Source organism: Anopheles merus, chromosome 3L (genome assembly GCF_017562075.2).
Source record: "Anopheles merus strain MAF chromosome 3L, AmerM5.1, whole genome shotgun sequence".
Classification (NCBI taxonomy): domain Eukaryota; kingdom Metazoa; phylum Arthropoda; class Insecta; order Diptera; family Culicidae; genus Anopheles; species Anopheles merus.
Window position 1 is genome coordinate 8,023,570 of NC_054085.1, and position 15,147 is coordinate 8,038,716.

At 38.9% G+C, this 15,147-nt stretch overlaps 2 protein-coding genes across 6 annotated transcripts in view; one reads left to right on the forward strand and one right to left on the reverse strand.

The window, feature by feature from the left end:
- LOC121600159 (glycine receptor subunit alpha-2) overlaps positions 1–15,147 on the reverse strand; it is a 56,449-nt gene that overhangs the window by 38,925 nt on the left and 2,377 nt on the right. For 2 of the 4 annotated variants that reach the window (XM_041928498.1, XM_041928496.1), the window contains exons 2-3: positions 5,242–5,404; positions 4,471–4,767 (exon numbers count right to left, since the gene is read on the reverse strand). In XM_041928498.1, the coding sequence (XP_041784432.1) occupies positions 4,471–4,505 (35 nt within the window). In that variant the 5' untranslated portion in view covers positions 4,506–4,767; positions 5,242–5,404. The remainder of the gene's footprint in view (positions 1–4,470; positions 4,768–5,241; positions 5,405–15,147) is intronic. The other 2 variants (XM_041928497.1, XM_041928500.1) reach the window with 2 other exon arrangements.
- LOC121600162 (elongation of very long chain fatty acids protein 4-like) lies at positions 7,003–12,070 on the forward strand. Of its 2 annotated transcripts, XM_041928504.1 has the most exons (6): positions 7,003–7,718; positions 8,466–8,557; positions 9,201–9,429; positions 9,510–9,672; positions 10,596–10,767; positions 11,501–12,070. In XM_041928504.1, exons 3-6 carry the CDS (start codon positions 9,245–9,247, stop codon positions 11,839–11,841), a joined length of 861 nt encoding a protein of 286 aa, XP_041784438.1. In that variant the 5' UTR covers positions 7,003–7,718; positions 8,466–8,557; positions 9,201–9,244; the 3' UTR covers positions 11,842–12,070. The 2 variants fall into 2 exon arrangements, with proteins under 2 accessions (XP_041784438.1, XP_041784437.1); XM_041928503.1 differs by lacking the exon at positions 8,466–8,557.

Genomic DNA, 15,147 nt, shown 5'->3' on the forward strand with positions numbered 1-15,147 from the left:
TACAAATGCCGACAAAACGCAGCATTATCCACCCGCACAACCGTTCCGATCTCGCCGTAATTACTTTGCATTTAACCTTTCGCACTTGATGCGCATTTTATTACTCCGATCGCAGCCCCACACACGCTCACTCTCGGTTGCACTTGAACTTCCGAACTTGCACTGCCCATTGCCGTGCCATAAGCCAAGCCACCATACCCACCAACTCACAACCATTCAACCCAAGCGTCCACTTAAGGAACAAATTATGCAAAGAGAGTGACCCAAACAGAAGGCATCATCATCGAAGATATTTCTTTTTGCCATGCCCAGGCTGCAGCAAATGCACAAATGCATCCTGCACGGAATGCCTCGACCCGCGCCCGTTAACCACCCATCAATCACTGAACATGGAGAAATACAAATCGCCGTCCGAGCCTTTCAGAGCCACCGGCTGCCTCGACCTCACGGACCGAACGGTTCAAGTGCAGTGGGGAAGGAGCGAATATTGATCGTGGCGCGTGTAGCCAAAGGAATTATTGCTCTATCGTAATGTGACACCCTGAAAGCATTTGTGGAATGTGTCGTCTGCGATGGGTTGCAGGCGGTGCAAGTAGGATCATTAATGCATCGTTAATTAATCATGCGGTAATTAAAATACATGCATTTTTTAAATGCATTTTACTTGGTTATACCTTTCATGGATGGTTTGTGCGATTTTTATTTTGTGTTTCAACAAATTTGAAAAAATCCATTCCATTAATTTCCATTTATCAATGTTTTCATCATACGCCAGGTGCAGGTACATTCCTCTGCCTTTCTGAATGCGAGCTTTTATCTTGAACGACAACAAAAGCCACAAATGTTAATTTCCTCGCTATTATGGTCACCATCATTGCAAAATCGAGCTTATGAGGAAGAGATATTTAGATATTTCACTCCCAAACATCAGCCAACAGTTGTGGAACGTTGTGGAAGAAAAAGAAAAGAAACAAAGTCTATTACACTCTCTCAGCATAATCCTGCCTTAGAAAACACACATGTTCATGTAACCTTAACATACTTTGTCCACGTGCGGTAGGCAAACCTTCGCTCAAAGCAATCTATTGCCATGTCTGTTGCTGAATGGTTGGATCAAAACTTCCCATTTTTTGCTCGCTTTTCCCGTCAAGTTGGTGGTTACCTACAGCCACTTGCAACCACATATGCCTGGAAAAGCTTTTTAACCATTTCCTATTTAGTTTCTTTTGGCTTTGTGCACGTAAACAATCAAATCAAATAAGGAAAGGAAAAACTGTACACAAAACAGTAGGTTTGTTGCTTCCCACTCGTTGAAATTGTTTGTTACTTGTATACTACCCCACCTAACAACACGTACACAGCACTCGGAAGGTCGACCAGTGGGGAGCAGGATAATGAAAATTACCCTTATGCTTCGATTAGCGTTTGTATCTATCATTCACGGAGGGCGTAATCTCAAAAAGCATCAAGCGTTAGCCCCTTTTCTCACAATCCAATACCGCACTTGCATAATGCACTTGCAGAGTTGTATGTGTTGGCGTTTTTTAAGCTTTACAGCGTTATTACTCCGCAGGAGATTGTGTGCCCATTTGAAGTTTCTTCGTGTGTTAAGCTTCTGCTTCGTCTCTTCTAATGGTATCTCCTGATGGCTTTGGCTGACACTAACCTTGTATGAAATAACTTCTAGTACAGCGTTCGTACGAAGAATCGCGTACGCATACCTTCATCAGGCGGGCGGTGATCGTTGATACCGGCAGTTGATGAAGGTATTTAGTGATCATTTGCCTGCTTCCTTCTCGGTCCTGCTCGAGCTATAATGATAGCGCACACACGGTAGAGTCCTTCAATTAAAACAATACGTACAGCACGTTATAAGCAACGCGGTGCGACGGTACTGATGGTTGCCGTGTAAGAAGTAGGCATGAAAATGACGTTTTTTTAACTTCATACACAAAACCAGTTTCGCCAACGATGGCGAACTCTCACCGGCACCCGGTAGAACAAAAGCGTTAGTCAAACTGCTCAAGGCAGTCCCGACATCAATCAGAATCTCGTCAAAGATGCGGTGACGTTGATCATAGTGGTTATTGGAGGTTGTTTTTTGTAGTCGGATTTATAGAAGCAACTTTATTTTGTAGTACAAATGAAGCAGTTTGAAAATGCTAAAACATGAAGTGTTCCAGTGCGATTGAATTAACAAAATGTTCGTTCATTTTTCGAGTATTTATCCAAATTTGATATTGTTTTCTTTTTTATTTTTATTTTACTATTGTTCTCAAAGTGCATCGCCATTGCTAATATTTGTTTTTATCCTTAATCCATGAGTCACTGTCTACGTTTTATGTATATTGTCAAACTATCAAGGGAAGATAAAGTTGTAAGATATTATAGAAATAGTTTACGACAAAACACACATACTCTTCTTTCTCTATTTCTTTAAGGTCAATTCGCGGTTCAATACTGGAGTTCAGCTTCCTGAGCCCTCCAATACTAGTCCGCTAGTATGATGTACAATCATATAGCTTTGATTGAATATGAAGGCCTTTGTGTGGTCTCTTCCCGAATAGGATGTGTATACGATTCATGATTGTTTGCACTTAAGTTGCCTACATTCAAAACAGTGAAGTGCATTAAAAAATGGTTGGTTTATATTTATTTTACAATAAATATGTTAATGTATTATACTGTGTTATTCATGTATTGCAAACTGGACAATAATTAAAAACATACGCTGATAACCAATCATAGGGAATTGTTGTAGCTTTCTACTGTAATTATAGTTATTGATTTGGTTTAAAATCAATGAGGTTTTAATTGGAGTTCATGTATGTTTTGGTAAGACATTAAAGGATGATGAAGTAACAGATGTAAGAGACATAATTATGGTCACCTGTTGAACGTCATATGTAAAGCAATTTTCTACATTTTTGCTAAAGCAAAACAACAAATTTGCAGCAGTTCCGTACCAGCTATTTTACAGTAATTTATATTCATACTTCTTCGAAATGTAACTGTTTGCGGTTTGTCTGCCAGTATGTAATCTGCCACCTTCACAACAGATCGCCATGTTCTCACGTCACTGCTAACGATAATCTGTTATTTACGGTGCGTGGAGAAACTTTGCAAACTCCACTTGTGCCCATATGTTTAACCTCGCCACGCCCTGGACAGGACGGCACTATATAACGGTCAAAGTGCAGTGCGATCAAGTGAAACGATACACCGGAACCTGTCGACGAATTGTTTGATGTGCAAGATTTATCGGATCTGCCCATCCAGGAACTACTTTCTTCCTGTTGTCAACGGATAGGCGGCAGTACAATAAATGATTAACTTTTACTTAAAAAGAATTTTATGAAAAATTTAATATTAATTTTAGAGAATGTTTTCTTTTTTATATGCTAATAACAAACTACTGCATTTTCAAACGATATAATCGAATTAAATATTTCATTCGAAAAAAAATCGACGAAATCATCCAAAAACATAAAATTCGAAGGGAACAACAGAGGGGATAAAACAGAGAAAGAGATGAACTTGAACACACGCAAAAAAGCAAAACAATACGTCAGTGAAGATGACCCACTCCGCATACCACATGGTCGAGAAATCCGTCTTCGGTACGCATCGTCCACAATGGCAAAGAAGTGGCAGGAAGAATGCACGATTTCTTTTGCCCTCTGACACCGGTTTTTGCTAATGATGCGGCGAAGTGCAGATAAAAAGCATGACGAGTTTCACCTTCTTTTACACACACACACGTATTCCTTTTGTAGCATCCTTTCGCAGTGATGTGCGAGCCGCGGATGAAGCGCGTGGCGAGGCGTAAACTGTGAAATTTTCACTTTCAATCTGCGTAGGGCCAATATGCAAGCCGTAAGATACGATGGTGGTAAACAGGACGAATAGGAAGTAAAATAGCTAAAAAATCATGTTAATTCTTCACAGATTCAGCTGAAACTAGCTAGCTAGCTTAGCGTGAATTTGCAGTGAGTTATACAATATTCTTCAAAATTAAATAAATAACAATTTTGATGAAATAGAAACAACAGGTCAAAATGTAAGATATTGAAAGACACAAAATAAAAAAATACACAATAAGTTCTATTAATTAAATTTCTGTTAGTTAAAAGTAAATTAAACTTAACAGTAAAATCCTATCCTATCCTGCTATGGGGGGTAATCCAAAAAGTCTCAGAAAGCCAACCCCACAATTGGTACAGGCAGGCCTTGACCGCCAACGGTTGTTGAACCAAAAGAAGAAGAAGAAGAAATTAAACTTAATTTGTCAATATTATGTACTTGAGTAAATTGAGTTTGTTAGTCAGTTAGTAAGTTCAAATTATATTATCAAATTATTAAAGTATGTTCCTTGAAACATTTTTTAAAGATTTTGATTGCTATGTAACGTTAATAACAACAACCAACGTAAATATCATGGCAAAACAATCAAAATCTTCACTCACTTACCGTGTTAACCGAAAATTGATCATGTCAATGCGCATCCGGATTGCGTGCGTAGATTCTTCGACGTAAATTTTCGCCCGATCAATTACTCACACCCATTATCGGCGTATGGCATGCAGATCGGCAATGTCCTGGGCCGTTTCGGTGTTTCATTTTCTATAAATGATTTAATTTTGTGCGAAACATCCTCAATCATACTTACACAGAGCATGGGCAGCACGTAGCTGGAAGGGCTCACAGCCGGGCGCAAGATCATGAACTTTCTTTTTTCAACGTTTTCTTTATCTCGTTGACGTCTTTCTGCAACGTGAGAAAAGATGATTAAGCGGAGGGAAATTTTCGAGTTTACTAGTCGCTCCCAAAAGCCATGGTTACAAGGTATGTCGAAGATGTGGTTTTTCGATAACTTTTCGCCAATATTTTAAAACAACAAATTAACATGCAGTGTAACTTTACATGAATTTAGTCTACATCTACAAGATAATTTTAATAGTTCATAAAATAAAAGGAAGGCAACGAGATTTGATAAACAGTATTAATTTTGTTTGGATTAATACGCAGCATTAAACAAAACAATGCAAGGTCGTTTTAGATTCTGGTGTACAGTATACCTTGGAAGCGATCGTAAAACAGGTAACGATCGTGGATGTAAACGGCCCCGGCATTGATTATAGGGATGCTGGCATTATCTTCCGTGTCTAATCTCCATCTAGGTCAACCTAACGCTAACTACAAAGTGCAAAGGGCACGCCTCGTGCGGTCAGTTGTCCTTACCGTAGAAGGGACAAGCAGGTCTCATTGGCCTGACCGGTGGGTGGCCACTTAATTAAGGGGATTTTTTATTCGCGATAGAATGCGGACGCGCTTAATTTGCCACCAGAACCAGTTTTGAAAGGAGTTCTTAGGAATTCTTTCCAGCCAGTTGTGTAATTCTCGTCTAGGAAGAAAGTGAACAGGTAGTTAATGTATATTAATATTTTCTTCATTTTTTTGCGTTAAATTTAATGTTTCATTGTTTCTAATTACATTTAATAGTGTCATATCATATTGACAGGTCATCTAAACTGAAATGACATAATTGAGCCGCGAAATCGGTTCGGATTTTTTTGGTTAATTCAATACGAGAATAATACACGATAAAAGCACGAATCGAACAACGAATCATCAATTCATCAATTTTGATGAAACATTTTATTCTATTTCACATTTACATTTAAATTTTTCAAATTGTCTAGTGCTTTTTAGGTCAAAATACAAGTATAGAAATCGTCGTTATTCCGCTCATTGAATTTATTTATTTTCCTTTTGTCACTCTCCTTACACCATTAAAACGATTAGAAATTCCAAAGACGTGAAGATACATTCATTGAATAATCAAACAGCAAGCAAAGAACGACTCAGACGACTCACAACACTTAACTTTTGACCTGCACTTTATATACGTTTAGATTTCTTTTTATCTTGTACTCGTTCGCCCAACCTTCCAGTTAGAATCGTATTTTTCGCGTCGTTCTTATTGCCAACAAACCCGAGACAGTAATTAATCTGCACAATTAAACGCTCCGAGGTAATGAATTAATTTTAACAAAATTAAATCAGCTCGTATTAAATGAAACACATACAACTAACACAAGGTATGATATAAATTGTGTGAGAAAAAATAGCGAAATAGGGTTTGGAAATGTACATCATTTACTAAAATATTTTTATTTAGTCTCATCGTTTATCTAGCACGAATGTGTTACCTAAGTATACAAATGTTATCTATTATGCAACAAATCGTCAGCCTTGTTTAACGCTCTTGTAAAGTACCTTGTACTGATTTGTATGTTAATCTACCGCTGGCAGTCGATGTCGAGAAAGATTGTTGCAACTATTCACTTTCCTTTGCCATCACTCTTCGATGATGGTTTGCTAAATGTCACTTTGCAAGAAATGGTGTATTTATCACTCACAATCGCACACTTCGAACGATCTACTATTAGTGTAGATAGGGCGATTGTTCAACAAAGTTGTTTGGTGTTAGGTTTTACACTCTCGAGCACCCCAAGCTGAGAACTGTTGTTTGAGCATTGTCTTTACATTTGCCAAAGCTTAGCACATCATGTAGAGAGCAAACTTGAGCCTTTTGCTTTTACTTTCATTTCACCAAAGAACATATTTGTTCGATAGAAACTGACAAACGTAAACCATGTGCGAATTGATCCACCCAATCAGTTGCATCCCCTGGCCAACAATTAACTGTTTTATGAGCCTCGATCGCCACACGCACCGTCGCTTCCTGCATCCCCGACAAGGCTTAATTCACTTTTGCCATCTCTCTTGCACACCAGACACCAACATCGCGCAAAACAAGTGTCGTATGTCGTGTGTTTGTGTATGGTGTGTGGGTCACGACACTTCCAGCACAGGTCCCCCCCATTTGCATCAACCGCCAAGGGAGTCAACGCGCGCATGGAGCGCCGTACATGCAGAAACGAGAGGTGCGCTTAAAAGCGCAAAAATAATAATGCATTGATCAGGGAAAATCGTGGCCCGTTCGCGCTTTCCTGTCCACACGCTGGCTAACGGTGGCGTCATTGTTTCTACGCACGCCGAACCGTGCACCACGCGAGTGGCAGGTCACCATCGTTTGTACCGAGATACGGGCGTTAAAGTGTATCGAAGCGAAGTTGTGCATTTTGTGGAGGAACTGAGCGTACGCCTAGAGCTATTTCTCACCCAACTGGAAGGATACTGTGTGCGATTTTTATCCCTTGGGTGGAATAAATACATCCCCATTGGAGTGTGTGAAGAGTGTGTTTGCAAGGTGTTTTGTGTGACGCGTATGCGAACGCTGAGTGGCAAAACACTGTTACAAAATTAGAATCGTTTTCTGCACAACGTTCAGAACTTCAAAACGATAAAACTTTCTTTAAAAACTTTTCTACACATCACAAGACAACAACATCGGCCGGTGTCGTCGGAATATTGCTTTTAGCACGCTTGCTTGTGACCAGCTAAAATCCCTCTATCGCAGCAAAAAGCTACCAATGTCACACTTGACAGAGGCATTAAAAGACAAAATAAAAGTTTAAGTTAAATAGCTGAATTCCGGGACTGCCACCGAAGGCACCGGCGCAATCGTAGTCGTCGTGGCATTGACCGACGTTGCCGAACTTCTGCTGACCGTCTGCTTCCATATTACGTTTTGAGCGGCAACTGTTGGTTCCGGTAAAGAGCGAACGATTTCGATCGTTGCTGTGATCAATGTGAGTAGTTTGAATTTAAATCATTCTAATTTATGTTCATAGAGTTTGAGATCCTTGTAATTATGACCACCGTGTATTAATTGTGTTGCGTTAATATGTTATTTAAAAAATAAAGGAGAGAAGCAATCATATTTATAGTGTTTATGCTGTCACTCTAAAATTATTTAGCCCAGTTAGCAAACATTTAGAGTGTATAATTTTAAAGCACAATACTCATAAACCAGCTGTATACTTTCACTCGGAATAAAAAATATCACTAAACTATCTGAAGTTGAGCGATTTAAAAGAAATATATTTTTTTGCTTTATCGTGCTCTTGCTAGTTTTATAAATGCATTTGTGCATTAAATTATAGAGGATTTTAAAATCATTGTTATTGCTGTTTCTTTCCCGTCCCATCCTCACTCACTTCAGCATCGAAGTTCTCTCAGACCGCTACAAAGGCGTCCGTTTATGTTTTGGAGGAAGTGCAGACGAATACAACATTCAATTGCAATGGGCCTAGCATAATGACGTCTCAACATCCTATTATTGGCATCAAAAATAATATACTAGATTCTATCCTTATTTATATTTATTTAGGCAAGGTAGATAAACTACTTTGCGAATACACGAACAAACATTAAAACCGGACAGCAACGGGCGCCTTTTTAGCGGTCTAAGAGAACATCGATGGTGAAATGGGAGGTGGGAGGTAAAAAAAATACCAGTTTATGTTTACATTCCTTACCTATGTATGTAACAATAGCAAACGTTAGCGTTCTGTTAAAAATCGTAGCTGAGGTTTTTGCGTCGCTTTTGTCTGATCGGATCAGTTTGGAACCGTTATTGGCTAAATTGGTAAGTCTGTCATGACAAATTAAAAATATATTTGAGAATTTAAATGTTTTGGATTGTATTTTCAAAGTACAAAAGAGAAATACTTTGTTTGTATTTTTATGTATTTTATATGTTTTTAAATTCTAATTATGCTTTCCAAATCCCCTTAAATTAGAATTTAAAAACATTTAAATTCCAAATTCCCCTTAAATTAAAGCCTTAAAACAGTAATAAAACCAAATCGCATATTAAAGATCGTTAAAATGTATTTCTGTAACACCATCCTAAAATGTGTTACTTGTATTTTTTCAAGATTTTTAAATGCTTTGATTTTTCCAAAAACTCTATTTTTAAGTTGCTTTATTTTATGCTACTTATATAAATTCGTTGTTTCGTAATAAGTTCGTGGTCCGTTTTAAAACCATGTAATGATAGTTTTGAAAATAAAAAAAAATCACAAAGATGTGAAATAGTATTTTGTACACATCGTAGATTTACTGTTTTTTATATCTCTTCCGAATTTTTCGTAAATCGAGAAAACGGCTCTCCATGTAATTACGATAGTCGTTGCACGGAAGCAATTGTAATGATAGCTTTGCTGTTTCCTAAATACATGTTATTCATCTTTTTTTAATCATTTGTATATTTTTCCTCATTTACATAGATTTCTTATCATAAGCCCTGCGACGAAACATCCTTAACACCACCATGACCTCGACCAACATAAGCGAAAGCATTCCGTTCTACGACGTGTTCGGTTACTACGAATGGACGTTAACGCTAGCAGATCCCCGCACGAAAGGATGGCCGATGGTAGACTCCCCGATTCCCACGCTGACCGGTGTCTGCATATACCTGTTCATCGTATGGATTGGTCCAAAATTAATGCACGAGTAAGAGCGTCAACTTCTGCGCCTCTTCCAAGTTCTTCAACTAACATCTCATTCCCATCTCATTGTACCTTACCAATCAGCCGAAAACCGTTCGATCTCACCACCTTCCTGGTGCCGTACAATTTGGCCATGGCCCTGCTGAATCTCTACATCTGCTTGCAGCTTTTTATCGGCTCCACCATGCGTCGGTACAGCTACATCTGTGAACCGTGCCGGCAGAGTTTCCATCCAGCGGAGCTTCGTGTAAGTAAACCAGAGCCCGTCTACCCCATATGTTAAGGACTTGTTTCCCTCCAAAAGACCAAGTGCCGAGTGTGTGTATCCGGTATTTTATTGTACCGAAATGTCGTGACTTCTCGCCGATACCGTATAAGGTCATTACAATGACCATGGACATGGAACCACAGGGCATCAGTTATCAAAGGCAACGATCAAGTGCTGTGGATCATGCCGGCAAATTACATCCTCCGTAAACTGTCTCTCGCGATTGACTGCGCAAAGCGAAAGCTCTTAATTATGGTTCCTGTTTTTCGCCCCAAATTCGTTCCCGTCTGACCCCGTGCAAGATCTGCGAAACAAGTGAATGATTTATCAATGCACCGCCTCAAAAAAACCCCCAAAAACTCGACCCTTTTGACACACATTTACAAAGCTTTCTGGTCGATGTTTTCTTTTGATTTATTTGACCATGTTTCTCACCGGGGCACGAGCATGACAGGTCGGTCAATTTTTTGGAGTTTACGCGCTCTCGAACCGGATTACTGCACTCGTTTTCTTCTAAAACAAATATTCTTTACTCGATTTCACCTATAACGACACCTTCCCATGAGTGCCTTGAACATGGATGAACTTTAAACCCCCATTCGACTAGTGAAATCAAACTGGGAAGATTTCACTTTCGTTGGTGAACCACGGCACGTGAGTTTGCGGTTTCCGACTGCAACGTTTCATATCCTGATGGATCGCACTCATGCTGGCACGATTCGATCAGCTGGTCGAGTGCATCTGTTTCTCTTTCGCAGGCCTTGTTTTCATCTTTCCGTCGGTCCATTATTCATACCATTTGCTATCATGTCGGTTGGGAATTTATTTATTTATTGCTCCCTTCTGGCTGGGTTTGCTTAAACGGTTGAATTTTCCTTTGTGCGTCTCTTCTTCCACCGCAGATTGTGGATGCCGTCTGGTGGTACTACTTCTCCAAGGTGCTCGAGTTCTCCGACACTTTCTTCTTCATTCTGCGTAAGAAGGACAATCAGCTGACTTTCCTGCACGTCTACCACCACAGCACGATGTTCTCCTTCTGGTGGATCGGTGTGAAATGGGTTCCGAGCGGAAGCAGTAAGTATAAGTTGTTTGATTTAAATAATTATACTTAGAACCAGCCCATTTAACTGTGGTGAGAGTTGAATTCAAGAGCATATTTCTGATGTTGATAGGGCATGCAAGGTTAATTGCTATTTTTCCAATAACTTGGCTGAAACGAATATCGTTTCCTGTTCGACCACTCAATTAAGCGTTTGTTCAAAAGTTTTAAAAATGAAAGTTTTAAATTAAATTAAGTTATTAAATTACTTCTACAGTTTCGACTGCTCCTCATTCTTTCTTCTATATCCCAGAATTAAACTTTAATAGGATCGAAACATAGGTCGAAAAATGCAACTGCACCGACATGAACAAATGAGTCGTTCATAAATCTTCGAAAAGGAACAGATGAAAGAAAGGAAGCAAAGAACGGGCAAAATCGATTGAAAATTAATGTGCAAACTACCAAGAGTAATTTGCTAAAAAATATCTTTTTAATACCTACTTTACAGCTACCTTGCAAGTGTCTCTTGGACATCATTAGCCTTTTTTTTACTAAAATGTAATGTCTGACACATCATTGATATGCAAACTCTCTCCCATTACGGCTACCTAAATCGCAGCCAAGTTTTTCTCCGGTATTATATTTTATGGTTTGATTTACTGAACTTATAATAAACCATAATTACAATGCACCAATTGAGCGGGGACAATGGTGATGATCTCAGAATAATCGTTTTCTTTTACATTTTTTCCATCCCACTTTCAGCGTTCCTTCCGGCAATGGTCAACTCTTTCATACACGTGCTAATGTATACGTACTACGGTCTGGCCGCGGTAGGACCGCACATGAACAAATACCTCTGGTGGAAGAAATACCTGACAATCCTTCAGCTGATTCAGTTCACCGTGGCCATGATGCTTGGCATCAATGGAATCATTACGGGATGCGAGTTTCCGCTCTGGATGCATTACACACTGATCGGCTACATGATCTCGTTCATCCTGCTGTTCGGTAACTTTTACGCACAAGCCTACATGCAGGGCAAGCCGATTCAGCAGTTCGAAATTAACTGCATCGATATGGGGGCGATTAAGAAGTCGGAATAAGCCAGACAGCCTACTCTGGGGCGTTCCCTGTCTCTGTATCATATAGCTCATACCCATACTGTTCCAGTTTTTTAAACGGTTTTGCTGCTGCGTTTGTACATTTTTTGCTCGTAATGTATCTTTCGTGAAAAGGGTGTATTTTTATCTCTCATGCTTTCCGTTTCTGCTCAAATTGAACTACGATTGTTGTTAGGAAATAAAGTAAAAAACGATATAGTATTAATGTAATGAATCGTAAGCGCACGTTTTAATTTTTTTTTATAAAACAGATGTTGTAAATAATCCGAAAATCAAAAATATAACAATCAACCAAGATCACGAGTATTGCAGAGAGTAAAGAACAATCAGTTTTAGTTTTTTTTTATAAAATAACGCACAAAGTTGTTTCAGTTATAGTTTAATCGTTTTGTAATAAACTAGTTAATTTGGCCCAGTTATAGGGTAAGATAGTTTTGAGGGTATTTAATAACTTTAGGGTGTGTGTTAAGGATTTTTGAAAAGGCAATGCAAATGCCAGGAGACATTTAGTTCCAAGGGATGCATTAAAATGTTGTTCTGGTACTGGAACTGATTTCAATCCCATATAACGTCTGAACTCACTGGTTGAACTTCGATTCCCTGCCAACTGTTGAATTTATGCTTGGCACGTTTTTCGTTACAAAAAATTACTGACATTTTTCTCGGCATGCCATGAGATTTTAATATTTTTTCAAAAACCGAGTTTTCCATCCAAACGCATGCTTTGTAATTGAACTGTCAGCCAAGCATTCAATTATTGAATTCTGACTGAATGTGTTAAAATTTGTCATAACTTATCATAACCCCTCATGGAACTTATCATAACCCCTAATCGGTCTTTCAACTGATCCTGACACCATACCGATCGTGGAATCGATCCCGATCCCATACCGCAGTGGTCTCCAACCTTTTAAGGGTCACAGTTTAATTGGCTTTGAAAACACATTGGCCGCGGATTACATTTTGTGGACTTAGAATCTTTTTGATAAAAATATGTTGAAATCTTTTTCTAGACATTCCTGTTGAAATGTTTATTTCGATTATGGCGAAAAAATGCACGATGCGTAGTGTATTAAACTTTTCTATTAAAAAAAAAACAATTCTTTCGCGGACCATTTCTTTTCACGCCTCGGACCACAGCTTGGATAACTGCTACAAAAACTATACCGGTCCTGAACTCATAATGATGCTGGAACTGATCCTGACCCATGTAGATTCTGTTACATACGGGTACTGGAACTAATCTCAAACTCTTACTGCTTGCTTTTATAATTCGGGACTTGAATAGTATCTGAATCTGTCTCAATCATGGCGCTATGCAAAGCAGTCTAGTTGTTTTCCCTTTTTTGCATCAGAGGGTCCCGCGCTATTGTTAACTCGGACGACTTAAAAACATGCCCATCTTGGGTTCAAGCCTCGTATGGACTGTCGCTCTAAGCAAAGATTGACTATCTGGCTGCGTAATACTTAATAAGTTTCGAAAGCCTGTAATTGCCGGTATGAGCTGTTACCCCTAAAAGAGTTACTTTTTTGTTCAAATGTGTCCGCGACATTTTCATATACAGTTCACGCTTGGTAATCCGTATTTGAATCGAGTGCGGATTATCGAATGATGTTTTGATTTGTTTTTTTTTTGGGGTGCTAAAAATTAGGCCAATATATGAAAAAATCCCGAAAAATCAAGCAAAAGAAAAATCACGTGCAACTATAGAATTCTGACTGTAACTTGTATCATTCTTTTCTTACACCTCGAAACACTCAAAACCAAGTCGGCGTTGCGCTTTCCATAACCAAAGTCGTTGCCATTGTATGGATGTAAACTAAACAAAAATCATCCAAGCTACCGCTGGAAAGTAACGCTGATCAGCCTTGCCTAGAATTTTATAATAGTGATTTTCCCCATCTTTCGATGGATTCCATCGCATCCAGATTCGATGGATGCTAATTACAATTATTTTTCTACGGTCACTTATCCTGTCGTAATGCATATTTCAGAAAAAAATGTTTTAAAAATCACCTTTTTTAACCCAACTATAACCTTAATTCAGGCCCGGTCTGGAAGTATAGTCGTCAACTCGTACGACTTAACAACATGCCTGTCATGGGTTCAAGCCTCGAATGGACCGTACGTAGGACTGACTATCCTGCTATGGTAACAATAAGTCACTGAAAGCCAAGCTCACTTCACTAGTGGGTACAGGCAGGCCTTCACCAACAACGGTTGTGTTGTACCAATGAAGAAGAAATAAAGTCGAGAGCCTCAAATGCCTTTATATGCATGCAAATGCAAATGCAAAAAAAATGACTTAAAAACCAGAAATATCAGAATTTACGGCGCGAATCGTATCGAATAAATGATACAAGACAAAATCAATTACAGTCTGCTCCCGAGTTACGCGGTTTCTGCGTTCCCGACAAATCCGCGTAAATCGAATATCTGCGTAAGTCGGAGTTTTTGATCTAATTTAATACTTTTATACACTTTATCATTTATTTGATACGATTCGTACAGAAAATTCTAATATGTTTGGCTTTTAAGCGGTTTCAATATGTTAGCAAAAATGCAATTTAAATCGAACTTGAAGCAAATTGTACTGATTTGACATTTAATCTGTCAAATTTAGAAAACCACGTTTCTCCGAATCCGCGTAAGTCGAGAACCGTGTAACTCGGGAACAGACTGTAATTCAGCAAAACACAGGTTGAAGCCACTGCCTTATACGACTCATAAACGGCGTCCAAACGGCTCTGAAAGGGAATCCTGAACGACTCCGTTTAGTAGGTGGGAAATGGCAAAATCTAGACAAAAGTGTTGCGGGCAGCCCGCCGACCCCTGGACTTGCAGTGGTAGTAGCACCACCACCGATCAACGTCCAGGGGGACGCACACTAAGGGCGAACCGCTTTAAAAAAGTGTAAAAACTGAGGGCCTTAACAAAAAAAAATGCAAAAAACCTCTTACGGGATGTTTGCTTATCTCGCAATACTTGTGCAAAGGTACATGTAGTCCCCGAGATACGTGGTACCTCTAATACACGGATTCAGATATATGCGATCTTCTCAATTTGATAGTACTTCGAGCAAATTGTTCTGAGATGACATATTCATCGTCAAATGCAACAAAAATTCTCTTCTGTTCAAATATTATAATTCTATCAAGAAGGTTTAAAATTGTAATATACAGTTCGAATTTCATCAAATAATTAATTTATTGGCTAAAACTTTTATTACAAATTGAAACAGTAAAATTACTCGAAAATTAGTGATATTTTTTCTAGAAACAGTGAAA

What these genes read in the sequence shown, in the direction of transcription:
- LOC121600162 (XM_041928504.1), top strand. Translation starts at nt 9,245, where the DNA reads ATGACCTCGACCAACATAAGCGAAAGCATTCCGTTCTACGACGTGTTC. An exon ending in TCCATCCAGCGGAGCTTCGT is followed by an intron (nt 9,673 to 10,595) that starts GTAAGTAAACCA and finishes CTTCCACCGCAG; the next exon opens with ATTGTGGATGCCGTCTGGTG. An exon ending in ATGGGTTCCGAGCGGAAGCA is followed by an intron (nt 10,768 to 11,500) that starts GTAAGTATAAGT and finishes TCCCACTTTCAG; the next exon opens with CGTTCCTTCCGGCAATGGTC.